The sequence below is a fragment of the Rhipicephalus sanguineus genome, chromosome 3 (assembly GCF_013339695.2).
Source record: "Rhipicephalus sanguineus isolate Rsan-2018 chromosome 3, BIME_Rsan_1.4, whole genome shotgun sequence".
NCBI lineage: Eukaryota > Metazoa > Arthropoda > Arachnida > Ixodida > Ixodidae > Rhipicephalus > Rhipicephalus sanguineus.
The window spans coordinates 68,700,252-68,727,553 of record NC_051178.1 but is presented as its reverse complement, the minus strand read 5'-3'; the positions used below and the strand labels follow the sequence as shown (position 1 = coordinate 68,727,553).

Genomic DNA, 27,302 nt, shown 5'->3' with positions numbered 1-27,302 from the left:
TTGCTTCACAAATACGGCACTTGTAGCATCAATAAGATGCACTTAATTGTATTTACTCTGAGGAAATTGGAACGTTGTTTCCCGAGCCCTCCTACGTGTAGGACACTAGGCATATAGGCTGCTTGCACCAGTTGAGTGAACCTTGAAACATTTCACGCGCACACCAACGTCTCACTTCGCGGATCGAATTGCTTTCTCGTGGCAGTAGCATAGGCGTGCGCAGAGTTCCCCATCAGGCGGGGGAGGGGGTGCGAAGGTTCATCGCAGCGCCCCCCCCCACCTGCGAAGTCAATGTACGAGGCAGATTTTGCGCCCCCCGCTCTTACGTGACTAAGAGGGGTCAATGTTTGGGGCAGATTTTGCGCCCCCCCCTTAGGTGACTGGGGGGGTCAGTGTGTGGTGCAGATTTTGCGCCTCCCCCTCTTACATAACTAGGGGGGTCAATGTACGGGGAAGATTTTGCGCCCCCCTCTTAGGTGACTAGGGGTGCAGCCCCCCCCCCCTGCTCTCCCCCATGCGCACGCGTTATGGGCACTAGAGCACCTTGTCTATTTTCAGTTAGGCGCAACAGTATGGTCAGTGCGGTCTAAACGTCTTTGTGCCTGAGTGTTGAGCTCGCAGAAATTTCCGCGGAACGGCTCCGTCCGTATTTCTTGAGATAGACCTGTGCGGTGGACCTCTCAAGCGAAATGTGCTCAATCTTCCCATTTTTTTGTTTTACAGCTTCAAAGCTTTGGTTATGGATGCTCCGAGAAGGTAGGCAAACAGAGAAGAGTACCACTTTTTCCCTCTCATGGCATGTTCTTTATCCGCATAGAGGTTACTTTCCTAGACAGGAAGTGCGATGATGTCGCTCTCAGAAAAATTCTCGAGTGCTTCTTGCGGAGTCAACAAACAAGAATTGACATGTTCGTCTTGGGACGATTCTTTCTGGTGTCATTTTGTGCTCATGCCCCGCCTTGACCATTCGTGCTGGACTTCTTGGCCTTTTTGGTTGGCTCACAGTCGTAATCGTCTTCACTGGACGAGGACCACTTGTGAAGGTCCATATTTTCCGCCTGAAAAGACACTCCAGGGAAGACAACCATTGCAGTGTCATTTTCATCACCACTTTCTACGTCAGTCACTACGGCTGCAAAATTTCACTCACACCGCCCCCTGACACCTTATTTGCCTGATGTCCTAATATAAGACGGCTGGGTTTAACGCGTTGTAACTAATGACCTCCTGACATTGGAAAAACACAACTGTCCCCGATTAATTTCTTACCTTCTGTGAGCTGTTCGAAAAATTATCGCCATGACTTCATGGAAAAGGAAAGGTCCTAACTTAAATTTTTTCCCGCTCCATGGCGTTCGTCATAAAGGGTAGGCGTTCACCCGGAGGAAGCAGTCCATACAAGGCAATGGTAAGGGCAAGCAACGTTTAGGCATACCTGCTTCACACGCTGTAGGTGGCGCTAGTCTTCAGCTAAAGGACAAACGATTTTAAAGCACATCATAAAGTGTCCTACATGTAGGACACTGGGCATATATGGGTTAAGGTTATGTCTAACAAAAAAAGAAAGAGCGCTTGGATTTCCCTTCTTTCATTTTTTGATAGAGGGTTCTCGTTCTAGCAGACTTGGTGTCTTCAGGTAATTTGCTAGGGAATATTGGTCAGCTGCCAGCTCGAAAAAGATCACGTGCTACGTGTCGCCAGCAGACAAAAAAAGGGACTGTTCAACACGCGACATCCTGGCTACAAGCGGCGCTGACTAACACACCCAAGTTTAAATGCACAGATATACCCGATAAAGCATACGGGAGGACGACCGCCAACATAGCTCAATAAGTAGAGCATCAGACGCGTTATTCGAAGGTTGCAGGTTCGGGTCCTGCCGGCGGCAAGTTGTCTTTCCATCCACTTTCATTTGTTGACATTTATCTCATAATTACTCCAAGTAACGTCCCCTATACTTTGCGTGAGTTGATTGTCTGTTAGTTCTCAATAATGAAGGAAGAAAAATGAGCCCTTAAAGGGGCCCTGCAACACCTTTCTTAGTTATATTGGAATAGTCTCATTATTGACGTATGACTCTTCACGAGTAATATGCCGCAAACATTTTTCGAATCCGTCAAGTCTAAGTGGTGTTACCAAATTATAGAGATCACGTTCCGCAGCTTTCTCCCTCAACTCAACGCCGCGAGCGCGCGGAAAGCTAGGCAGCGAGTCGACGGAGGGAGCGCAGAGGAGCGAGGCTCCGCCCAAGAGCGCCGGCGGAGTTTTTTTCTTCATTTTTTTTTCTCTGACGTCTGGGCGCAACCACGTGGTCTGTGCCGCCACTTCCGGTCGGCTTGCGTCGTTCTCGTCGAGCGGAGTTGATCGCACTGTGTATCGCGCGTGCTTGAAAACTGCGCGTCGGTTTGGTAATGTTGGGTGTGCACCTCGAACGCCGTAGTGTTTTCATCGCTCTGCCAACCATGGAAGCAAACCTGCGCGCTCGTTTGGAACGAATGACAGCTGAGATCGGTTTCGGCCCATACTCCGATACACCGCCTCGTAAGACGGCACTGGAAGACGACCCCGAAGCGCCGCCATTACCGGACGCCAGCATTGTTATCGCAGACACGCTGCGCTCTTGCCTCGGTCGGTCGTGAGAACGTGCCGACGATGCAGTTCTCAGCTGACGAGGCAACACTCGAACGGCTGCCACTCTCAACGGCAACCGGCGATGGTCAAAAGCACAGAAATATTCACGTTTTCGGCACTGCGCATGGCGAAGAAAACGGAACCACGCAACTACGAGCAGACGAGCTGTCGGTGAGACCGGAAGTGCTAATATTAATGTTTGTTCGGTGTTTTTAACGCGATAACAGAATATAAACATACATATTATCTACTTATTGAACTCAAAATTAACAACGAAAGTAATAATGAGGGTGTTATCGTGATTATAACATCAGCCAATGGTGGAACTGCCGACAATCGCGTCATATTTTGCGGACAAATACATCATTTGTCGAGAGAAGGGGGAGCGATTTTCAGCTGACTTTGAGAATTTATTGTAAATTCCAGGCCGTGCGCATCGCTATAATATTTGGCTCGCGTGTTCTCGGGAGCCTCGACTACCAATCGGCAGCGCTTTTTGAGCATGCTCGAAAAGTGTTGCAGGGCCCCTTTAAATTCCCATTCTTTCATTCATCGCAGTACGGCCGCCGCACCAGAGCGAAGAAAGGGACAAGTAGCATACGCCTCATGAACCTCTTGTTTTATATCCTTAGTAATGCCTGCTTTTGGCCTCGTCGCTGCGTTACTAGGGAGTGTGTGAGGCACCAAATAAATAAAGGATGATACAAATGTGCAGGGTGTCCTGCGCTTCTTCGTGACCATTTTTCTACATGCTTTATTTCGGGCCTTAAGCTCTTCGTAGCGTTCGTAGACACTCTACGCTGTCCTATTCTGCAGTTTAGCCATTTTTATAACCGCACAGTTAAAAAATATAGAGCAATTTACACGCAAACTTGCGAAATGTCGATAATGGAATCTCACAAATAGTTCGACACTCCGTACACACGCGCCACAGAGCAATAGTCGACATTATCCTTATATGCAGCCACGATTCCGTTGCCTTGAAACGGCCCATGGAGCAGCTGTACATTTTCAAGAAATACGATTGATCCGCCCATGCAGATTAGATCTGCTTTTTTTTAAATCAACGTAATACTTAAGTCAACAAGCAACATTTATTAAAGGCGGCAAAGAAACAAACTTAGCTTTGGGTTTGCAAAAAGGCATCTGCTATCTATCACAGGCTGCACAATATAGCCAGACCACTGAAATCCTGACGACTATTGAAAGCACCTGCACGAACTGAGCAGAATGTCTACATACTTAGGCTTTAGAAAGTTCCAGAATTCTACTGACGAGCAAGAGGATTTATGCAGAAGGCCAACCCACTCTCCTACTTGTTAGAAAAGTGACTGTGGTAAAAGAAAGTACACAGGTTGTCTGTGGGAAGGTCTCCTTTTGTAATCACAGATTAGCTCATTATGGTCCGAAATCGACATTACTCTGCGGGTCACCCTCTACGAATAGCGGCAGAAAACTTGTTAATTTTTAGATACACCGTAGGCAATGAAAAATGCTGCCTCGAAAAAGTCACACTTCTATATTAGCTGACATATGTGAAATTACAGTCGCTACAACCAATTGCTCTGAAAGCGATACTCGTAAAGTTTTCACGAACAACTCGTACCCTAGGTGAGCGAGATGGACGCGAGAGACATGAGTTGCCCTCTCTTTGTAGAGCCCTTATAGCGGCAATGTCTCACTAAACATTGGTACATTTTCAAATTTGCAGTGTGTGTCTTTGAAGATTGCCAAGAATTCCTAACGACTCTGTTTACTATGAAAATAGAAAATTTAATCATGTGTATTCTACCAGTGGCGGTAGGTGCAATAACTAACAAAAATTATTCCTTATAAAGTAAGACTCGGTAATAAGCTTCTGCATAATTTTTCTCGGCACATAATGTGATTTACTTATAGCTGGAATGTTTTAAGGCGACCCTACCGCTTAGATTGAAACCTGAAGGTCGCGCGGACTGGATGTGGGCCTTCAAACTTCTGGTAAAAAATATCTGTTGTTCCTGTTACTTTCGCTAAAAACCCTTGTCTTGTGCACTAGAACACTAAAAGAACTTGAACCCTCATGTGTTCTTTCTAAAGCTTTGGGAAACTTCGACAACTTTCGAAAACTTTGGGAAAGAACACCTAGGAACTTGTCTTGCCCCGGATATTATTTCAAAGAGTACAAGCCTTGTGAACTCCCCGGCTATACAAGTCTCCAAATGCAGTGCGTGCTGATGAGTGATTACATAACAATTAGCGAATATCAGTTAACAAACAATGACTTAGCCTGACAATAACATATATGGACGACCGCCGAGCCGGACTCTACAATATTTTGTCCTCGACATATTATGTACAATATGATATTGGACAGGTTATGCACTATATGATATGCTACAATGTGACACCACGCTACAAGAGCATGCCCTTTAGTAAGTCCAACACATCCAAGAAAATGTCATTGTGCAAAGTGTTGACTTCGAAGATGTCTTTTTTCCTGAAACTTTGTGCTTAAGAATTCATGACAGTCTTCAGACAAATGCAGCGGGTTTACATGTTTACCAAGAAGCATCGCTTTCTTTTAAACAGCAACAAACGACAATTCTAAATAGCAGAAGGCTCCCTTGTACTTAGAATGTTTAACCATGGTTTCGTCAAAGTGCAGCGTAGACGACACCACGAGCAAAGTGTTGTGATATTACAGACCAACAAGCTTAACGTTTGTCCACTAGTATAAAAAAATGTGTGCTGTCTTTACGGGTGATTTACGACTGACCGGTCCTTTCCCTGCGCTGCTGCTCTCCGTTGCTTCACCCGTGAGAAGGCTATTGAGCTCGGACGACTTGGGCGAGGCAAACTTCTCGTAGCCTTCTTTGAAGCTTGATTCCGACAATGAAGAAGGCTCATCGGGTGTTGCCTGGTCATGTGGCACTTTCACTCTGGGGGTTTTCGGCTCGTCGTCGTTAAGAAGCTTGAGTATATCTTCCGGCCTGAGCGTATACCTTCGCCAACCGAGGGGGAAGTTCATCCATGAGGAGGACGGCAGACCAATACATCCTACGGCCTGAGTGGTTCGATTTACATTCTTCGGACTACTGGCTGTTTCCTGCAAAAACGAGAACAGAAGAGTAATGGGCACACGCACAATACTCGCGCGAAAGAACTACCGTGCACCTGGCTTTAGCTGAATGATGCAAAAGAAATAGTCTGCGTTTTTAGAAGCGCAATCATAAGAGATGAAAAAATTATTCTCCTCGCCCTTTTCTTGCGTATTCACCAAGAAGATCTACGCTACCGCAGCCGTGCCTCAACTGTGCGGACGTCAGCAAGTTTAACACGAACACTCCGCAGCGTGGCCTCCACTGGTTTGACTGATGCCAGCCTCGAAGTGCTGGGCGCTGTTGCCCAGATAGTACCTGTGTATATTTGGTTAGTATGTTGGCGTGTATTGGTAACATCTCGGCGACAGAAGACAAAGCTACGTGGCGCTGGCATGAATCAAACCGTTTCAGGTCACGCTGCAGGCGTTCGTGTTTAGCGTGCTGACGGCTGTACGCATGCTGTGACATGGTGATGAGATGATCTTTTGAGGCGCTACACATTTTTTTCTTTAAACCTGGTGCTCTACTCATTCCCTATATTTTCCTTGACGCATTATGGCGCATCATGTACCTACTGTCTTCTGCCCTCGAGCAGCTCCGACGACGCAGGTTTGACAGCAGCCTCATCTTTACACAAAGCGTGAAGGAAATAACATAGACACCAGTAGAAAAAAAAAAACGCCAGGCCTGCGCTGAAACCGCAGCACAGTCACAGCGAAAGCTGGAAGAGCGGCGTTTCTAGAGCCCGTTAAGCACTCTTGGGGCTACAATACAAGTACACTAGAAAGGTACCCACTACGCCATAAATCACAATTTTTGTGAAGTTGGGAAGCACCTACTAAGCCATTATTCATCATTCTGCGGAGAAGCGAGGCACCAGCTACACGTCTGTAAGGCATTATGTGTACTTTGTAGACGCGACGACTGATGACGATGAAGAATTATGGCTCAGCCCTTTGTAATGGGTTGTAATCTTTATACGGCCCACCAGTTATGTAATTTGCATTGGGTGACGCCCGGTCGCTATTTCTCTCTGCCGCCATGTTGTATAACATACATTGACGTGGGAGAGAGAGGGAGGGGGCGAAGAACTTTACTGAGACCACGAGGAAATGGATCATGCGCTTATGGGCTTCCTTGGCAACCAATACAAGTGCACTTGCGAGGAACCCACTACGCTATAAATCATTGTAATTTTTGAGAAGTAGGGCAGCAGGCACTGTGCCATTTTTCGCCATTCTACGGAGAGCGTTGGTACCTGCTAAACGCATGTAAGCATTATGCGCACTTTGATGATGCTGTGCTTGATGACGATGAAGAATTATGGCAGAGCCCTTTGTAATGGGTTAGAAGCATTCAACAACCTACTCGTTGCGCAATTCGCATTGTGTGACGCCTGGTTACAGAATTCGCGTTGTGCGACGCTTGGTGCTTATTTTACTCTTCTACCACGCTATATTACATATGCTAATGTGGTTCCTTCCCGACATGAAGCCTGTATAGGACCTTTTTGCAAAGCAGTTTCAAGCACCGGCATCGCTCAGAGGTTGAATGCTGGGCTCCCACGCAGAGGGCCCAGGTTCGCACCTCGTTCCATCCTGGATTTTTTTTTTCTTATTTCGTTTTTTTTTCTTATTTCGAGCGATACTGGTTACGGACACCGGCGGCGGCGGCGGACAACTACGGCGCCAAAAACGGCCGGTGAAATGATCTCATAACAGCTTTCGCTGTAGAACGACGAAACACAAGTACTGACGAAAGACTAAACGTTTATTCAAGCAAATCACGAATGTAACGAAAAATTGCACGTGCATACTCCAGCACGTCTAGCCCTCCATTCAACATGACTGAAACATGACAGAGGATACAATTGATTAGCGATTGTATCAGGTGCATCGGCGTGGCGTCACAAAGAAGGTGACGCCACGCCGACGCACCTATCGCCACCCTTAAGGTACGTGCCCACTGGCGGAAAGCATGCCGCGGCGGCGTTCTGCCCGTCGGCGCCTCCGCTCGGCAAGCCGCGACATGCTGTCCACATTGCAGGCGCGAGTGTCACGTGACAAGAGTGAAAATCTATCGAGGCGCGTGCACCCGCCGGCTCGGTGCAAGTTCGCAGCTTCTACCAACACCTTCTGGACGTTAAGGACAAAGGGCTGTGTGCAATCGGAGTGCTGCCGTCCCGAACCGGCGGCGGCGACGGCGGGAATCCGCTTTCCCCTGATCTATTCAATCACAGGGGATCAATTCAAAGCCGGAAGGATACAACTTGACACATGACACTGGTCGTCATTTAGAAATTCGCAGTTTTTCTCTCAATAAAAGAACAGGAACTGCGGAAGAGAGCTGCAATATTCATATCAGTTATGTTTGAGTGAAATATCACTTAGCAACAAAACACTGTACACAAAAGCGCACTATATTTACTGACGAAGGACAAGTAGCGCGGCAGCACACCGGCCCGTCAGTTTGTCTCTCGCTGCTAGACGTGGCATGTCGGTCCCCTCAGTGCAGTATGCCGAGTTTCGCAAATTGTGAGAACCTCGTGCGTGCTGCAGCCTGTGTGAGGCATTGATTTCGCCTTACCGAAGAAATGCTCTGTCTCTCAGTGCCGTGACAATTACGACTCGAAGTGCAAGGTGTGCGTTTTCAGATTTTTCTAAGACGCAGAGCTGCGCTGAAAATGGCTGCGCGAAATTTCACGACACTTCACTGCCTCGTATTACAATAGGGTTAGTGGCCCAGCCGAATTTTGTCCATATACCTCCCAGCGTGATTGCAAGTATGACGGTCGCCACTTTTAGAACTGCCAGTGACAAAGAGGAGCAATGACATGACCTTCAGGAGGAAGCTAACTATTTGCGGCCTGCCTGCAACCTAGTTGTCACTAAAGAAACGCAGTCAAAGATGAAGGACAATATACCGGTATTGTGGTGTGTGGCAGGGTGTGCTGTCTAAGCCGCCTTGAAGAAACTCAAGTGTTAGATGCACAGATCAGCATTGACAGTGAATAAAGAAGTTTCAGTTCGTGTTGCAGAGAACCACTGTGACCTCACCAGAACAATGCAGGAATTATCCTGCATTCAGCGCTGCTTGTCGCAAATGTTGTTGCGCATATTTATGCAGACGTGGAGTATTTGTCGAAACAAGAAGTACTTTTAAAGCTCTCGAACCTGCGCCAAGTGGTTACAAACCTCATCGTGGAGCTCTTAACCAAGGACGAATCGTCAGATCTTGATACCTGCGACGATGGATACGCTATATAGAGATGCACGTGTTACGGTGTAGCACGAATCATTTTAAACATTTTTTCAGCCGAATGAATGATAATATTTTAAAAGCTGGATCGAAATCAAAGAAGAAAAAAACATGGTTGATCCCTCCGTCATAGCAATCGGAATAAACGAAAGTAAAATGTGCCCTTCTAAAAGTAACTGAATGTTTACTGTACATTGATATAAGAGAGTTTGCACAATGTATATTCATGTCTAGCAGCTACAGCACCGTTTAACATGGATGCACCCACATTGATGCTTGGTGGCACATCTCCATGCCGGCGAATAACGTCCATGTTCAATGATTAAACAAACCCTTGTGGTAGCTGTAGCAGTTAACGGTGAAAGCGTAATCAGAGAACGAGTTGTGATAGCCAGAAGAGCGTCGCATATTGGGCGAAGAACTTGGTCGCCATCCTGCGGCATGTTAAAATGTGATAGAAAACCACGGCCGCACTAGAGGGAAACGCAAAGTGCGTCGTGCCGCCCGGGTAGCCCGGCCGCAATTTTTCTTGGTGCGAGCGCGTAGGCGGGGAACGCGGTGTTACAGCCAGGTGAGGCAGGCGGGCGTGACAGAGCTATTTTTGGTTTCATCATCGTGATGCTATGGGGGAGACCGACGCTTTTACGACGCTTGAGTTAAGGTCGCCACCTCGCGGTGTGTTAAGGCATTGACAAAATTGCACTTCTATTGAATACGCGCCGAATGGGACGAACGTGTAACGCATTGCAGGTACTAATCGAGGAGGCCACAGTAATGATGAATTACTTTACTTTGCCGCTGCCAGAGGGCAACACCACCCCGCCGACCGGGAGAGTGGTAGATACCAAAGGCGCGTTTGCAAAGCCTCGAGAGTCTGTGACCGTGGCGCAGTGGATAGCGCGCCCGTCTTCTGTTGCTGCGGACCCAGCGGTCGTGGGTTCGATGCCCGCTGACGGAACTTTTTTCCTTTGCCATCTGATCGTGTACATTTTTCGACGTCATTTCCGCGACGGAAATACGTCACTGAAGTCGTGGTGGACCCCGGCATAAAACACTTTCGTGTTAAAAAGCTGGAAGGGCTCAGCTAGAAATAGATCTGAAGGTTTCCTTGGCTTTGCTGCAAATAAAGTTGTTCAGACAAGATGCTACCAGTCTCCCGTTGTCGTTTATAAACCACTCTAGCGACCCGGCATGAAATTTCCTCTGCTTTACTTGTTATTTGACCATAATTATCCCTACCACTAAAAAGTGGAACTCTAGAACGGAAATGTCTGGAGAATACGAATTTTCACACCAACCGTTAACCTCGTAATTTGGCTAAACGTCAAACGTTAGTTCGTTCTTATGATTCGTTTTTTTATTCTTGCTTCCATGAATGTTTCACGCAAAAATGATTTTGTTCGAGAGGCGACTACGTATTCGGACGCTTTTGTGGTCGATATTCAGTCATAAAATTCTGCTATCTACCGAATGTATAACAAAGAACCGATTAAAGAAATTATGCGAAACTTCCTGGCCAGTTTCTGCTCACTACCGAGCTGAAATACAGGGCATAAGTTCAGTGGAACTGCGTTTAAGAGCTCGCTGTTTTATTAGCAAGCACATTTCTTATAGTATTCGTAAGGGAAAAGAGATGTGAAAATATGTGAGGTTCATTTCATCGTAAATATTTGCACGCAATTCCTTCACTCGTTGGGAAGGAATTCTTATGCGCAATAGAGGAGCACTCACTAAGGAAAAGACAGGGACAAGCGCACCGCAGACATTACTACGCTAGCCTTAACTGCTCGGTGGCAAACCACCTCCGCCTCCACTTTGTCACGTCACGGCGGCAGTCTTCAGGCCTTCAAGTCTAGAGGGTGTTGCTTCAGAACAAGGCTGCACCTCGTCAGGCCTTCTGTAGAAGACAGTCGCCCGGAAGTATTTCCGGGAAACCAGTCGCCACAGGCATCATAAGAGTACGTTCAGTGAAGGAGACCTCCTGGGGGTTCGTAATTTCCGTTGTGGACCAAGCTGGTTCATTGCTACTGTCTTCGCCCGCACCGGTCCGGTGTCCTACCATGTGAGCGTGGTGACTCCTTGTTGTGTGTGTGAGTGGGTGCGTCACCGTAACCATGTGGTGTGTGCTCCGGACGCTGACGACTTGGTGATTACAGACACGGACTTTCATGAGGAAGCCCACGTGACAGCGGGTACAAGCCCTAGCGGCACCACCGAACCATTGGAACAGCCATTGACTGCTGGTCAGGCCGCCGATCAAGGTCGATGTTACCCAGAACATCAGTGCCGAGCTCCTGACCGCTACGGCGCGTAACCCAGTCACGGGACGCTAAACGAGTGGGAGGAGGGGACGGGGAGAGATATGCCGTGCGCCTACGCAATAAGGAATCGCCGCTGTCACGGCGGTTCATTTGTCGCCCTTTTTGCTGTGCATAACCTGTGCTTATCCTGCACGCGGGAAAATAGGCTAATTTCGGGTACTCTAGTAAACAACTTCTTTACTGCCACAGAATATTATTGGTACTATAATATATAATATGAACTTATTGAACAAGGAAGGTGATTTCTAATCGTATTATATTTTAGCGATCATTCTTAAAGAATTAAAAAAAGAAAACTTTAATAGGAAAATGTTTGACAAAAACGAGAACACTCTGTAAAAACATCAATGGCGCTTTGCACCAATTAAACACAAAACAATTTAAAAATATACATTTTAAGCACAAATTCTATATCCATTATACCTGCAAATATAAGCATTCTGTCTCTAGTCGGTATTTAGATACAAAAGAAAACGTTTGCCCTAGTAGCTATCGTGCCACCGCGCAATGCTGTTATGTGAGGCAGTGAAGCACAGGTTTGCGAAGCGTGATTCGTAGAAAGCATTCAATTTCTGTGTTACTTTTTGTCCAAGAGTATGCATTCACGCATATTTATTAGCTGCGCTGCATATCCAGGCGATTATGTCTCAGGTAAAGAAGAGCATGAAGAAATCGACGGCTCCGACGAAACGTCGCGCGGCACTACGGAGCGCAATGCCGAGGTCCACTGCGGGTCGTTTTCTCGCGCTGAACATCACACGTTCAGTAGCCGGCGGCAAGTGGTCCCGCCCAAACGATGTTGATACCCCGCAGATAAGAGCCGTGACATTTAGAACACGCCAGATATCTTCCGAGCGGAGTGCGGCAGCGACGACTCGGTTCGGAGATCAAAACGAACGTTACCGGCGGGAATAGTTACCGGGAGCTCGCGTTCATGCTTTTCTGAACACACCGCGCTATACAGTAGGTCCGAGGTGTTTATTCTTATACGTTTGCACGTTATTGAATGTGGCGTAGCGAAAGCTTTACGGTGGCAGGTAAGCAAGATATGAAAGGTCATTGCTGTTTTATATACTCTATGCATACTCGATGTATCGCAACAAATTCTCGCTACCAGCTTTCTTGCTAGCGTACACGTTTCGGGCGATTCGGTACTGCGTAAGTGGTCGTACGTTTACAGACAAAGTGAAACTCTGCAGCCGTATTGGCGTCATCATGCAATTAGGCTTCTTATTGACGTTGTTATATTTAGATGGCAACCTGCTAGCTTATCGGCAAGCAGAGCAGTGAGTCCCATCAATTACAAACCGCCTACACCCCAGCGTAAAAACAGCTGTCATGTTAAACCACTAGAGCAACCCTAATTGGTTTTTTCGGAATAAAAGGAAGATAACGTGGTTAGGATTACAAAACTTTTAAGATACTAACAAATATTTTATTCAAATCAACTAATGTTGGTCGCAGTTACGCAATTTTTCAAGGAAGCATATTTCTGCGTAGGCGTTTCGTGCTCTATTTTATACACATATCAAAAGAAATTTGGAAACGTATCGAAGCACCTCACAAAACAAATGTAAACTATCGTACCGGATACAACAATTGCGGCTGTATCTTGTATCTGAATCTCAAATATCTGTTGCCAGGGTATCTTGTATCATATGACGATAAAATTTCAAGTATGTTTATGCAGCCCAGAGTGCGTTGCAATTGGCCAGTGCACCGTATTTCTAAGCGCATGTCCAGTGATCACTCCTAGCCCACCTTCTGCACCCTTGTTGAATGCGAGGGTGTCGTATGTGACGTCGCAGAACGTCTTTCACTCTTTGTGCGTTAATAATAACATCTGAGGTTTAACGTCCGAAAACCACCATATGATTATGAGAGACCCCGTAGTGGAGGGCTCCGGAAAGTTCGACCGCCTGGAGTTCTTTAACGTGCACCTAAATCTAAATACACGGGCCTCAACATTTTCGCCTCCATCGAAAATACAGCCGCCGCGGACGGGATTCGATCCCGCGACCTTCGGGTCACCAGTCGAGCGACATAACCACTAGACCACCGTGGCGGGGCACAGTTTGAGCGTTGTCCGATACTTACACACTTCTTCGTGCTGCTCTGCTTGCTCGGTTTCCCAGGGTCTTGCGCATTCTTCTGCTGGTTGAGTGCGGCGGGCCTCTTCCAGAATTCCCAAGCAGCGTAAAACGGTTCAGCCTTTTGCTCCTTTTGTTGTGACGAAGTCCCTTCCGATGTCTTCCTCTCTGATTTGACCGAGCTCTCCTTCTCTTTACTCTGCATGGGAGAGCAATGAAAAAGCTCTTTCTCAAAGCCTACAGAAAAGGGCACATTGCACTGAAACTTTCTTCTTTATACATACGGATATAACAACATATATGCATCTCGATAAATTTTTTGAACTAATAACAGCTGAGTCAACGAATCCTTATTAAACTGCGTTGACCACATATCAATACATGGGAACGTCAATCTGTTAAGAAGATGTTGCATTTTTAAAAGTTTATGTATTTGCTACCACATCATCTTATTCATTTCAATTATTTCTATTCAGAAATGTATTGGTTTTGTTTTCACGTTTTACTCCTTTGTATGCTCTTTCCTTCTTTCCTTTTCAGTTCTTGCTGTTCATTTCATTCATAACAAAAACAGTGGAAAAGGTAAACCACTTTAGATGGCGCTCATGCGTGCACACTTGCGCAGACCAAGAGAAAGCACCACAAAATAACTTTGGTATGACGCAACACAGTGTTCAGAACTACAATGTTGAGAACCATGTACACAAGTTGCGAAGCGCAGGGTATCCAAATTCAGTGCTTGCCTCCGCTGCCCAGAAGGCTCCAAGGTTGGCCAAGGTGGAAGGCAAAAGCAAGCAGGCGAATGAGTCGCACAAAAAAATTTCCACTGTGATTATTCTGTATCTTCACGGACTTTCGCACCACTTGAAGAAAGTGGCCGCCCGACACGACGTTGACGTCGTTTTTTTTTTTTTTTCGACAGTGAACAAACTAAGTGCCATATGTGCTGCTTTGCAGGAGCGCCTTGCCACTAAGGAGCGTACAAAAAGCACTCAACCAAAGGCCAAACATGGCATGCAGTTTGCGCCCTATAAACACGGGGCTGTGTACCACATTCCTTTCGCGTGTGGGCGGTGTTATATTGGACAATCGGGCCGGTGCATGAATGTAACGCTTAGAGAGCACCCCAGCTTGCTAAAAGGCATGGCCTATTCACACCTTGTGTTGCACTGCCGTGATTGCGGATGCGAACCCTCTTTCTCTGACACTTCTGTCATTTTCAGACACGAGAATAAATTGACAAGGGAGATAGTCGAAGCCTTTCTGATAAAAGAGAAAGGCGACGCGTGTGTTAGCCAGCCTTCACTGAGTCTGCTGAAAATTAATGTAATCTTTTGCAGAAATCTGGCATCATACCAAACTGACATTGTGGTACTTTTCTTGGGTTTCTGTGAGCCGTCTGCGCAACTATGCACGCATGCGCGCCATCTAACGTGGTTTACCTTTTCCACTCTTTATCTAATAAATTCACTTTCATGTTAGCGCTCGTTGTGTCCACTCACTTCATTCAGAAATGGGATAGCTTCTATCACATAATAGCGCATGAATAAATGTGAGAGGAATCGGGCTATGAAGGTATTTCCTTCCACAACGGGGGAGAGGAGGGGGTGTAGAGTGCTCTTCAGCAGCAGGAATGACTTTTCTGGCTAAGCTATAGATGTTCTCTCCTTACGTCAACTCCGCTGACCGCGAGCTTGACTCGACCATACGTTGAGAGCATATATTTTAACACGCAAGATGCGCACTGAGTTAGCTATAAAGTTCGAATGCCGCAATGGTGTCGTTCCGCAGATTGTTACGATTGCTGACATTTCGAATGGCCTGCGTTGTTTGGAAGGACTCTAGTCGAAGTATTCTGCAAGTTATAACAACATATCAGTTGGATGTACTGCAAGTGTGAATACATTTTTTATTCACCAATTTGCTATGACACGCTTTCGTCCTGAAATTGAGTCACAGCTCTCCCCCTTGCATAAATGTTTTCTCTAGCTAGTGAAGACTCAACAGTAATCATTGCTCACGGCTTGCGTTGTCAGTCATGCGCTAAGTATCGTTTGCCTTTATGAAGGTTTATCGAATTTAACAATATTGTTATTCTCGATGCGCGAAGTTGTCAGGAAGCTGTGGCAAATCGTCTAGTAATCTAAATTATCTTTAATAATATCGCAGCATTTCACGTTTGATTTTCTTTTGCAGCTCTATTCAGATACTTAGAGGGAAGAATATTTTGTTTCTTTTATTCTCAAACAGACTCACTACTATTAGACTATTTCACTACTCAGTGATTCTATTTCTATTTAAGCTCTTTTCTCACTTTGTTCATTTATATGTCTATTCGGGAACTCGCGCGTGGCACATGTATATTCAGGCGAATACATGCGATTACCCACTGTAACATGCTCTGTTGAGCTTGAGTATTGACAGAAGTTGCGCATTCGGGCCACGGCGTAGAATCATGTGTGATGCGAACCACCCGTCAGAGCATACGCACGCGGGCGACCAGATAACGCCACAAAAATAAAATGCGTGGACCGGGATGCATGCACTGGCGACAGCTCGCGGCAGCCACAGCAGATAAATATATTATCAGTCTTTGCCTCATCGTGAAAACGGAGGCAAGCGAAGCTTGGCGTGTGCGTGTCTGACCTATTATTTTTTCTGCCTTCTTTCTTTCTTACTATCGCACTGCGAAATGGTCCTCTGTAAGTGTTTCCTTCCTCTATAGCGGGCATTGCACCTTCACCCACCTGCTTGCAGCGCGACACTTCTGTTAGTGCAGGCAACAACGGCGGTCATGCGTCAAACAATGAAATGCAGCAATGACAGTCAACAAATAAATGTGGCAACGTGACCTCAATAAAATACGTGATTGCCATATAAGAAACTGGTGATCGCCAACAAGTCCACGATCGAGAGAGCATCGATTATTGGAAAAAGTTGCATGCAACTACGTATGTGACCGGCGAATCTTTGAAGGCGTCATTTTGAACACCCGCAAAGTCTGGACACTCAACGACACCGGGTTTCTCACAAATTATGCCACCACCATTGAACTCTGTGAGCCATCGCAGCTCCGCTTAAACATTGAAGCAACTAACTGCTTCACCATCCAACCTGGCGTAATTCAACAAAACGCCGGCGTAAGGAAACGTGGCCGCTGCGAGCGAGCGTTGCGAACTTTCTGCTGTCTATCTGTGATGGTGTAATGTGGGCCCAGGATCCGAAATAATTCAACCGGCAGTCAGGTGATTCTGTACACACAACACAGACTTTAACACAACCGATAACTGACGATTTACACACAACACACTACATCATTCCTTATGTACATTCTAAACGTCCTACGCGCCTCGGCACACAAACTGTCCTACTCGCCGTTATGCCTGTTGCCGCTGCGGCGAGGTCGGTCGTCACCGGTACGCTGCCTTGACCGTGGCGAGGTGGTGGTGGTGGTGATGGTGGCACTGCAGGCCGGTAGATCACCAGGCCACTGCAGTGCAGGTTAACTGCCCGTCGCCAACATGAGCCGCGGCCACCTCGTGACACCACTCGGGCCCCAAGACCTCAGGCCAGGAACAGGCTAGGCTGCCGGCCTCCGTGTCAGCACCGGGCACAGAGCGGGAATCAGGCTCACCAGGTCCACATGGCTGCCGGACGCCTGGTTGAGTGACGCAGCCCGAAGCAAGAAGCCAGGCTCACCAGGTCCGCAATGCTGCCGGACGCCTGGTTGCGCGATGTCGCGACCCGAACCGCCGACCAGCGGCTGCCGTTCCAACCGTGTCGCGCTCCAACTCCTCGAGCCGCACGCCCCGCTCGCGCTTCCTTTTCCTCGTCTTCTCTTCCAATGGGTAACGCAGAGCAGAACTGTCGTTCCCTCTTCGCCCCGTCACGGGCCACACAATCCACATCATCACACTATCACTTCAATATGCATAGTTTCTGCCGGAGCCATGCACTGACGCCTCACACGCCCCATGAGCCTTTCGCGCAATGAAAGACGGCCTGGCGCGTTTCCTCCCCACTTGGTGAGCGTTCGCTGGCTACGTTCACGCGCTTTCACTCACACGTAGAACACACAACGCGCGGGGCGATGTTATCAATTTGGACTTTAACGGAAATTCACCGGCGCCGCCGGCGGCGACTGCTGAATCGCGCCGAGAGTATCCATGTAACTGCTATAGCAATAAAATGCGGTTAGCCGAATCGCGCTGCGCTGCGTGGCCTAACGAGACCGATCCTGGAGCTATGTTACTAGTGGTGAGGTATAATCATGGCCGAGCACAAGAATTTAACAACAGCCGTTTTTTTTTTGTTTTTTAAAGACATTGGCTGAAGCTTGCTGTGACACGCCGTACTACTCGGTGAAAGGCACTACTTCTAAACCAAACAAGCTCTTTTAAGACTCTTGCTAACAGCTTCTTTAGCTTAAATCATCAAAATTAGTCTCCTAAAATACATTGGAAATTGGTCCAGATTAGAATTACTGCGGGTAAGAACCTCAGCGGGTAATTTAGGACACTCGCGTAGGCTTGTGGAAGTCATGCTTCTCGCCAACGCAATCGCTGAGCTTAATGTGACGTCTAAGGGCGGTGCTTGGATCTTTACTTCAAGCTCTCTCGAACCATGACAAGGTGGGGCCATTCACGTACAGAATCTTCGCATCCAAATCCACACTGCATTGTCACATGGTTAGAAACTTAGGAGGAATAATTTGTTCGCTCAAAACAGCAATCTTGGTTAGGCATTTAATATAAAAGCATATAAAACACAGAATCAGTTTATACAAAGAAACGAATAGCTATACTAAATACATTCAGTCCATTTGAGAGCGGATACCTCGTCCTAGGGAACTTCTAAGCTTTTACGCAACGCACAGAAATTGTTTAGCGTGCAAAAAAAGCACATGTCGCAGTTCAGTACGCTGTTTCTGTATATGGAATTCACACGGCACAAATCAGATATAGATAAAGAAATTGCTTAGCGTACGGTTATGATGTTTTCGTCTGCTTAGCAAAACTCCTCCTACTTCACATTCATGACGCATTACAGCGCTGCATATACCACCAAGATTGTCCATTTCATGAAGTGCAGTTTACGGAATGGTAATAACACTTTTGGTTTGGAGCTGGGAGGGACGCCGTAGTGGGACTTCGGATAATTTCGACCAGCTCGATTTCCTTAATGTTCTCTGAAATCGCACAGCACATGGACCTCTAGCCTTACGCCTCTATCGAAATGCGACCACAGCGGCCGGGATCGAACCCGCGCCTTTCAGGTCAACAGCCGAGCACCTCAACTATCAGACCACCGCCGCGGCTCTTGCAGCGTATTTATTAGTTTACCTAGGGTCTTGTCACCTCGAATAGTTCCACAAGCTTTTTATCTTTGCAATATTGAATTATTTTCGTATGAAAACGTTTTATTTATTTATTTATTTTATTTATTTAGAAAATACTGCGGTCACTGAAGACCAGGCAGGTGGGGAACATTACAATAAACAAATATGCAAACATCGAGAAAATTTCAAAGAAATAATCAACTTTGCAAGAATACAAAAATGGATAATACAACAAATATAACAAAAATATAACAAACTATATATAAAAATAAACAATGGCGGAAATGGAGCAATGTCTTAAAGCACAAAGAAAAACAATATACACATGCGTACAGACAAATTTATGCACATGGAAGCGCCTCAAGTATTACAAATACTGACACTAACAATCCGAAGAAGTGATATTGCATAAACACTATAATAAGCACTAGAAGTACAGAGATGGTGCACTTATGTCACGGTTGGGATGCTCCGAGCAACGCTTTCTCGAAGTCATCAGATGAAAAGACATCAGGTGGTAAGCTATTCCCAGGAATTATAAGAAAACTTATAATTGAATGATGCGAAATATTCAGTCATACAAAGAATGTTTGCGTGTGTGTCATTTCATAAGCTGTGTATATCTTGTTTCTTTCCTTAGCTGCGTGAAAACGATGTATTTGGTCTCATATGCATATATAAGACACTTGAGCTAATAATTTCTGTATGCGGCAAGATCTAATCTCTGACAATAACTGATCAAGTTCGACTGATGGCGTCGCCCTGCGGAAATTAACCATGAGTGTAGCGACAACACGCATTTCAGTTCCACCCCACCCCCCCACCTCTAAAAAACCCTAACTGTCCTGTCGCTCTCAAACGTTACTTACGTTACTTACGCATTACGTTACTTACGCATTATGGTACACCTCCACGTGATTCAAGTCACTGGTAAACTGAGCCTTTTCATGTAACTTATAAGCACTGAGCTTGCCATATGGTGCAGTAATGCATTCGCTAGAGCATCGAGACAAGGTGTACCGCGAGGTAAATACTTGTTTCTTCTACACAAATACATTTAGGGACATAAAACGCTCCCAGAGGCACCTTATCATAAAGAAAATGTCGGCATAAATTATCGCGCGAGGAATTGTTTGGATAGAAGGCACATAAATGTTCTTCCATGCGTGTGCAAACTCGTTAATGAAGAACACTGGGGAAGGTAATGCACACCATTTGGTAGTAGTATGCTCAAACAGCTCATCCCTGTCGTGATCCTGTCGTGCCAAGCAGGGCAACGTAGGAAAGCAGCCTACAAAGCGAAAAGCATGATCTAACGCCGAACATTGCCATCGGTTTCAATTGATATCCAACGAAAAAAAATGGTCTAGTGTAAAAAGAAATCCCGACAATAGGGCACGGCCTCAATGTTGGGTACCTATGGGTGTTCCGATTGCTTTGCATCGCTCCTGGCTATAATGCTTTCGGATGATTTCATAGACAAAATGAGTGTGGCGTTACACAGCCCATAGCCTGAGCTGACAAAACAAGCAGCGGCAGAAAAAACGAACGGAACGCAGTGTCGTCCCTGTTTGGCAAAAATAAACTTCCGCTCTTCGAAGGCGTAAGTCCACTGTGATCTGTGGTCATGGTGCCGCGTAGAATAAGAACTTTTCCGTAGGTTTTCGCGGCGAGTAACATGTGACATATGCAGCAAGAAGGAAGTCACTTTTGCCTTTAAATGACCTCATATGGCCACGCGTAGCCACGTTATTGAACTTGAATAATTTTGAAGAAAGGCAGGGATCTTACGAAACAAACACTACATAAACAAACACTCCACAAACACTCTACATTGGCGGCCTCGGCAGCATTAAGACAACAACGCCTAAATGAGCATCTGCTTTTTGGCAGATAAGCATCGGCTCTCCTGACACTAGATTCACCGCGTTTCTGCTGCTGCTGACGAAAGGCAGCGCACGCGACAAAGCCCACGGAAGCCAGGCGGAATTGTCTGCAAGCGCCGTTCGAATCATTGGTGGCCAACCAGGCCAGCCTACAGTGGATCCAGCCGCAAGCGTCAAAAGGCGCCTCGGTCGACGGACATCTTATAGGGCGGCCAAATCGAGCTCTTTGTTACGTTGGCGGTCACGGCAGCATCGAGACAACGCCTAAGTCAGCACCTGCTTCCTCGGTGGTTAGTATCCCTGACTTTCTTACTTCCCTTAATTAGCTTTGTTTTTCTCTGCTACTGCTGCCAAACAGTGATGATGGCTTCCAAGGTGCTGTGTTTGAATTGTCAGGTACGGCTCACGGAGTCGGAACCTTTTATCGTGTGCAGTGACTGTGCTTCTACCTAGCATACCGAAAAATGTTCACGAATTCCCGTTGCAACGCTCAGGACAAAGAGGCAGGTGCATCGTCTAGCTTGGTGCTGTACGTCTTGTCGGCGGCAGAAAATTCGAGCGCAACCACAGAGTGCAAGTGATGATTCCGACCAACAAGACATTCGCATAATGTTAAAGAACAGAAGTTGTAAGCTTCGCCAGCTGCTGCCATTGAAGGAAGTGGTAGAGAGCATCGATGATTCAATTGCAATTCTCTCCGGATCAGTACGATGAACTACCTAAAACTACCGACAAACATGAACACGAAATTAAAGAACTTATACGCCGCACCGAAAGACTCGAAGAAAACGAAAGCGACGTTAACCAGCTCCAAGCGGAAATCGACATCTTGAATGGAAAATCCGCCGCCTTAACCTTGAATTTCACGGAATCAGACAGAAAAAGAAAATCTGATTGATAAGCTAAACGAGCTCACCACGCAGCTTGAACTTCAACATCTATCGGCAAACGACATGGTCGCTGTTCACCGTCTACCGTCTAAGATCACTGTTTAATGTGTACCGTCTCAGAAAACCTCAGACATTATCTGCCGCTTTGCCAAGCAGACTTATAGGGACCGTTGGCGGTTGAGCCGAAAGAAACTGCGAGACAAGACTGATGTAGCCTTTATTAAAAAAAATGTGACAAAACGGACACGTGCTCCACTATTTCAAACAAAAAAACTGGGCCAAAAGAGCAAAGTACAAGCATGTGTTGCACAACAACGGTCGGGTACTTGTTTGCAAAGCGGACGGTTAACAGGTGGTCGTGATTCCGACCGCGGATCATCTACATAAACTCGCCTAATTGCCGTATGGTTTGCTAAAGCTATGGCAGATACAAACGTAGACACGTATGTATTGCCCCAAGTATGTGAGCAATACATCGGGAAACCGTTCATGAAATCATTTAAATGCTTTCACCTTAAAGGGACCCTGAAACGGTTTTTTGAAGTTTTGTCAGCGTTTAGGCAGGGGCATCCCCAAATCATTCGCACCAGAAATTAAGCGACGCACTGTCTACCAAGGCCGCTACGGAATTTATATCTATACCCTCCTCCTCACCACTGTCTTGCACCCTCAACTCACAGACACCCTGACATCGCCGGCGATCGCAGCGCTCTCATGAGCGCACTCGACGGTTTGAGCTTCGCCCACTTACAGTACACTATAGCCCAGTCATGGCCTCAGATATTGTGCGCCGACGGGTTGCGCGCATTCTCGGAAGCCCAACAAAGACGAAGCTCGCGGAGTGGTTGATATCTGCTCCGACAGGTGCCGCCCCACTACCAGCAGATGTAGGGTGCCTTGATGCGCGTTGCACACATCGAGGCACACTAAGCAGATGTAGATAAGGTATCAGGTCAACATGAAACAAGGAAGCTTTCTTTTTTTTTTTCTTAGAGCCTGGTGGCAGACATGTCACCGCCCCGTTTTAAAGGGGACGCTCATAGCATCCATCCATCTTATTTTATTCTCCTGTACGGCGACAATCTGCAAAAGCATGCGGACAAATAAAAATAATTCGAGAACGATCACCGATACGCGTAAACTCGGGTAATGTGGTTGTGTCTTCAGGGGTGAAGTTACAGCCACAAAAACATGGATCGTGGCGTTGAACGGATAGTGAGAGCGCGACGCTCATTGCAGCGACGAGCTGAAGGGATTCCGCTTGCCAGATGCCTCACGAACATTGCACGATTTCGCAGCTTTACAAGTCACCAATTGCTAGAAATCGCTAGATATGTGGTACACAACACGGCTAGGGAAATTAATTATGTCCAAGAAAAGAAACCTCGAGATAAACACTGTCGCGCAGCTCACGTCAACACGGAGTACGTTGTAACACAGGCAGACGACGCTCGCTGCCCACAGGAGGTTCAGTGACGTGTACTGGACATATCCAATCAGATCAGCCGCCTGCGTGACGTCGCGCTTCCAATACGACGCGCACTGGAAGTGGGTGGTTTGGAAACGCGTTTGGCTGAGCCGCTGTGATCGGTGGTGATTCGCAGCTTCAAAGCCTTGTAATAAATTACACAGTTTACACACAGAGCTTAAATCGGTCTGTAAATGATCCTTAGGACTTGCTCTACCAGCTCAATGTGTTCGTACAAAATCGTCAAAACCGTTTCAGGGTCCCTTTAACATTCTTTTTGTTATAAATAAGGAACCCGATCTTTGTTTGTTCTTCGAACAAATCCGACGTTCATTTGATGCAATATTATTAACAGAAACCTGGTGTACGGACGATCTAGATGTTTTCCACTTTCCATCCTGCAATACCTTGTATTTAAATCGTTTCTACGCACGTGGTGGCGGTGTATGCATCGTGATTAAGGAAGCATTTACTAGGAATGATTAAGGAAGCAATTATTACCCCAACTTCGTCAGCACACATGACTGTGAAATGCTGTCATTTAAATTATAAAACATGGTAATAACTCTCTGCTACCGTCCTCCAGTGGTGCTGTATCTGCTTTTTTCAACCATCTTGAGTCAGTTGCAGAGTTTATTAACGAAAACCCATTAGATTTTGTGTTCGGTGGTTAAATTAATATTAATATGATGAAGAATGACTTTTTGAAGGAAAACTTGATCTTTTACTGACCGTGAATGGCCTAATTAATGCAATTATTCTATCCACTAGTATACCTCACATTCCTCATCTGTGATCGATACCTTTTTCACAAATATTATTTACTCAAATGTTATAGGCGGTGTTTTCGCCTCTAATATCAGTGATCACCTACCTATATTTCTTTGTTTCAAGGTACATATGCGTAGTCACAGGCCCAAATTAACACACCTTGTGCAGAAAAAACTGAAGAAAATTTATCTAGATTTCGTAATGAAATACAACATATTTCTCGGGAAAAATATCTAGGTGCTTTGGCGTGAATAGGGCCGACAAAGTCTTTCTTTGTATTCTTAAACCTATATGTGCAGCCAGTTTTCCCGCCATCTGCGTGAAGCAAAGGCAGAAAATTCGAAAACATTGGATGAGTTCAGACCTTCCTTCTAGAATCGAGAAGAATAAACTGTACCACAGGTTCATTGAAACTAAAGTCTGTGAGCTGTTTCGCCAATTTAAGTTATGCCGTAATCTCTTGGACAAAGATATAAATAAAGCTAGACGTAAGCACTTCGTAAACTATTTCCGTGTTGCAGCTGGATGCTGTGAGCTTACGTGAAAAATACTAAACGCACTGCCTTAAACTATAACGCCACTCCTCAAAAGATTACGAAGTTAGAAATAATTGGTCAAGAGCTTTCAGGTACACTGCTTGCAGACTCTTTTAATAAGCATTTTGTTAGCATCGCAAACATTCCATTTGGGCCAAACAACCTAAACAGCCTTTCCTACGTTACAAACACACATTCTTTTTAAACCCTCTAAATAGACCTGAAGCAATTCTTGTAACTCATCACCTTAATAGAAGTAACGCAACAGACATATATTGGTTGCAAATTAAGCCCATTAACCAAGTAATTCATCTATTAGCCCCCCTCTTTCTTACATTTACAACCTTTGTTTTAACCAGGCTTCCTTTCCTCGTGAAATGCCGCCCGTGTGACATTGTCATTTAAAAAAGGTAATAGATATGACGTGGGTAACTATCGCCCTATATCTCTCTTTCCGGTATTTTCCAAAATTCTTGAAAAACGATTGTACACCGATTTACCGAATATAAACAAAAAAACAACTCCGTTCCAGTTTGGTTTCCGCAAGTGTCTTAGCACTGAATTCGTATTATGAGCTAAGAAAGAATTAATATCAACGGCACTTGATGGAAGTAACTTAGTCTTAAGAATTTTTGTGGACTTCACTTTAGCATTTGACGTTATAAACCACGCCTTTTAATGCAGAAACTGTTACGCTATGGATACCGCAGCAAAGCGGCGCACCTCATTAAATCTTACCTACAGCATCGTATCCAGAGAGTCGACATAAATCAAGATCTCTCTAGTCCCCTTGCCGCGTATTCCGGTGTGCCACAAGATAGGATCTTTGACCCGTTCCTTTTTATAGTCTATATTAATGACATAATCAACATAAACCTTGCGGCAAAGTACGTAATTTACGCTGATGATACGACCATCTTTTTAGTCGGGGATTCTGTTTATGATTTAATTGATGTAGTCAATTTAAACTTACAGAAGTTAGACGAATGGGCACGCCAAGGCAGTTTTAAAATAAATACAAACAAAAGAAATCATATGATATTTCGCAGTGAAAATAAAAAAGTGTGGTTAATAAAGATTAGTACTAAACTCGTGTTCAATGGCTATCGTATCCAGCTTTAAAACATTGGCCGTCGTCTTCCAGGAAACACTATGCTGCAACACACAAGTCGATTGCTCAGCGACAAAGCTATCTCAAGTAGTTGGCCATTGTTTACCGCAATCGCCATATACTGCCACAAAACGTTCTGATGCTAATTTTTAAGTTTGTTTCAATCTCGGCTTAATTACTATCACTTAGTTTGAGGAATAGCGACTTAAGGAAACCTACACATTATACATGTCTGACAAAAAAAATTCTGACGCATCATTTAAAATTATGCGTAGGAGTTTTTTTTTGTCAGCGATGTATAATGTATGGAAGTCACCTTCACACACGAATATTTCTTAAAGTATGGGGTGCTGCTAGTCACAAATTTATATGATTACCGTTTGTGTAAACGATATAAACAAGAGTTAAAAAGTAGATCGGGTTTTCTTAGGCACCTTTCCAGATTACAAGATAACACTACTATATATGCAACACGTAAAACGGAATACTGGAAAATATTAACAGTGCGAAGAACATACGGAAAACAAACACTAGGAAATAAGCTACCATGATTATTAAACAAAATATTTAGCGAAGGGCTACAATTAGATAAAATGTCCTTTAAAGCTATACGCAGTTATTTGTTCCATAAACAGATGCTCTTTGAAATAAATCTTATCTGATGCTTTTCATTTATAAGTCTTGTGTACTGTTTTTTTCCCTTCTTTTTGATGCTCTGCAGTAAGCAAGCTTACATTTGAATAATGTTATTATCTTGTGTTCTTTCTCTCTGCACAGGATTGCGATTTTGTGAAGTTATACTGTACTTTATTGTTCTCCTGTATGTTTATTGTATTATGTATTGTTGAATTATGTTGATATACTGTTACTATACCACTGCTGTGATCGCCAGTGGGCGGGCCTGCGGCTTCGCTTTTTCCGCCCACCCCTTCGCATCATTACACTGTACTGATACGAAAATAAACGTCATTGTCATTATCAATAGATGCAGTCACGACAACTTTTCGAGGGCAATTCAAGAATGGTTTATTTTATGTGCCCTAGCCGTCGTGTTTACGTTTATCCACGAGCCCAGCCACCAGTCGAGTTTAAGTGCTAATAGGTGATAGCGCCACCCAGCTCTCGCGTTTTAAAGCAAGCATTTTGGACGAAACCAACATTAACAAAGAGTGCGTCATTACTGGTTGCATATTATATGTCACGGTCATTTTCGCCGGCTTGCCTTCAACTGACAGCCCATCGCGAGTGAAAAACAGATAACCTAAACAGGGCACAAAACTTATAGGGGCAACAGGTAACACGTTACAGAAATGATGCTTACACTGTTGAAAACCGTCTTTATACTACTAACAAGATAATTACGACAACAGTCATAACGAACCCAAGCTCAAGCTTGAGCGCGACGCTCGTGCGGCCGAATTATGCGTTACTGGGGATAGACGCAGCCGGCGAAGGCGGTTTGTCGCCGTATTTGGCAGCGGCGGCGACAAGGACATGGGCGCGCACGAGCTCCTCATTCAGCCCGGAGCACTACTAGACAGCAATAATTACAAGGTGACACGCCACACATGCAATCCGAGAGCTCTGCGCGTTCGCGGAAGTGGGGTTGGCAGGGTTGTGGCGAGAGGAGACCCCTTGTGTGCTTTTTTGATTATTCACTCCAGACTGCCCGAGGCTGTACATACACGTTCCGTATATGCACTGTCTTGGGCAGTGTAGCACAGTCAGGGATAGATAATCGAATACTTCTTGCGTTTCTTCGCTTTTCTTTCAAAATATTCCGCACGTGACGCTTCCCGATGCTCTTACGTCACCGGCGTTTAGTGTTTGAGGAGAAACCAGACAGGCACGATCGTGGGCAACGCGGAAGGCTCTCGGGAAAGAGACTCTGACCTCCGCCTTTCTGGCGTATTATTCCA

General features: G+C 45.6%; 1 protein-coding gene across 1 annotated transcript in view; it reads right to left on the bottom strand.

Annotated features, from left to right (window-relative positions):
- Positions 1-27,302, bottom strand: part of LOC119385540 (uncharacterized) — an 88,510-nt gene that overhangs the window by 6,130 nt on the left and 55,078 nt on the right. Inside the window, exons 8-9 of the mRNA XM_037652960.2 lie at positions 13,391-13,582; positions 5,390-5,719 (exon numbers count right to left, since the gene is read on the bottom strand). Coding sequence (XP_037508888.1) covers positions 5,390-5,719; positions 13,391-13,582 — 522 coding nt within the window. The remainder of the gene's footprint in view (positions 1-5,389; positions 5,720-13,390; positions 13,583-27,302) is intronic.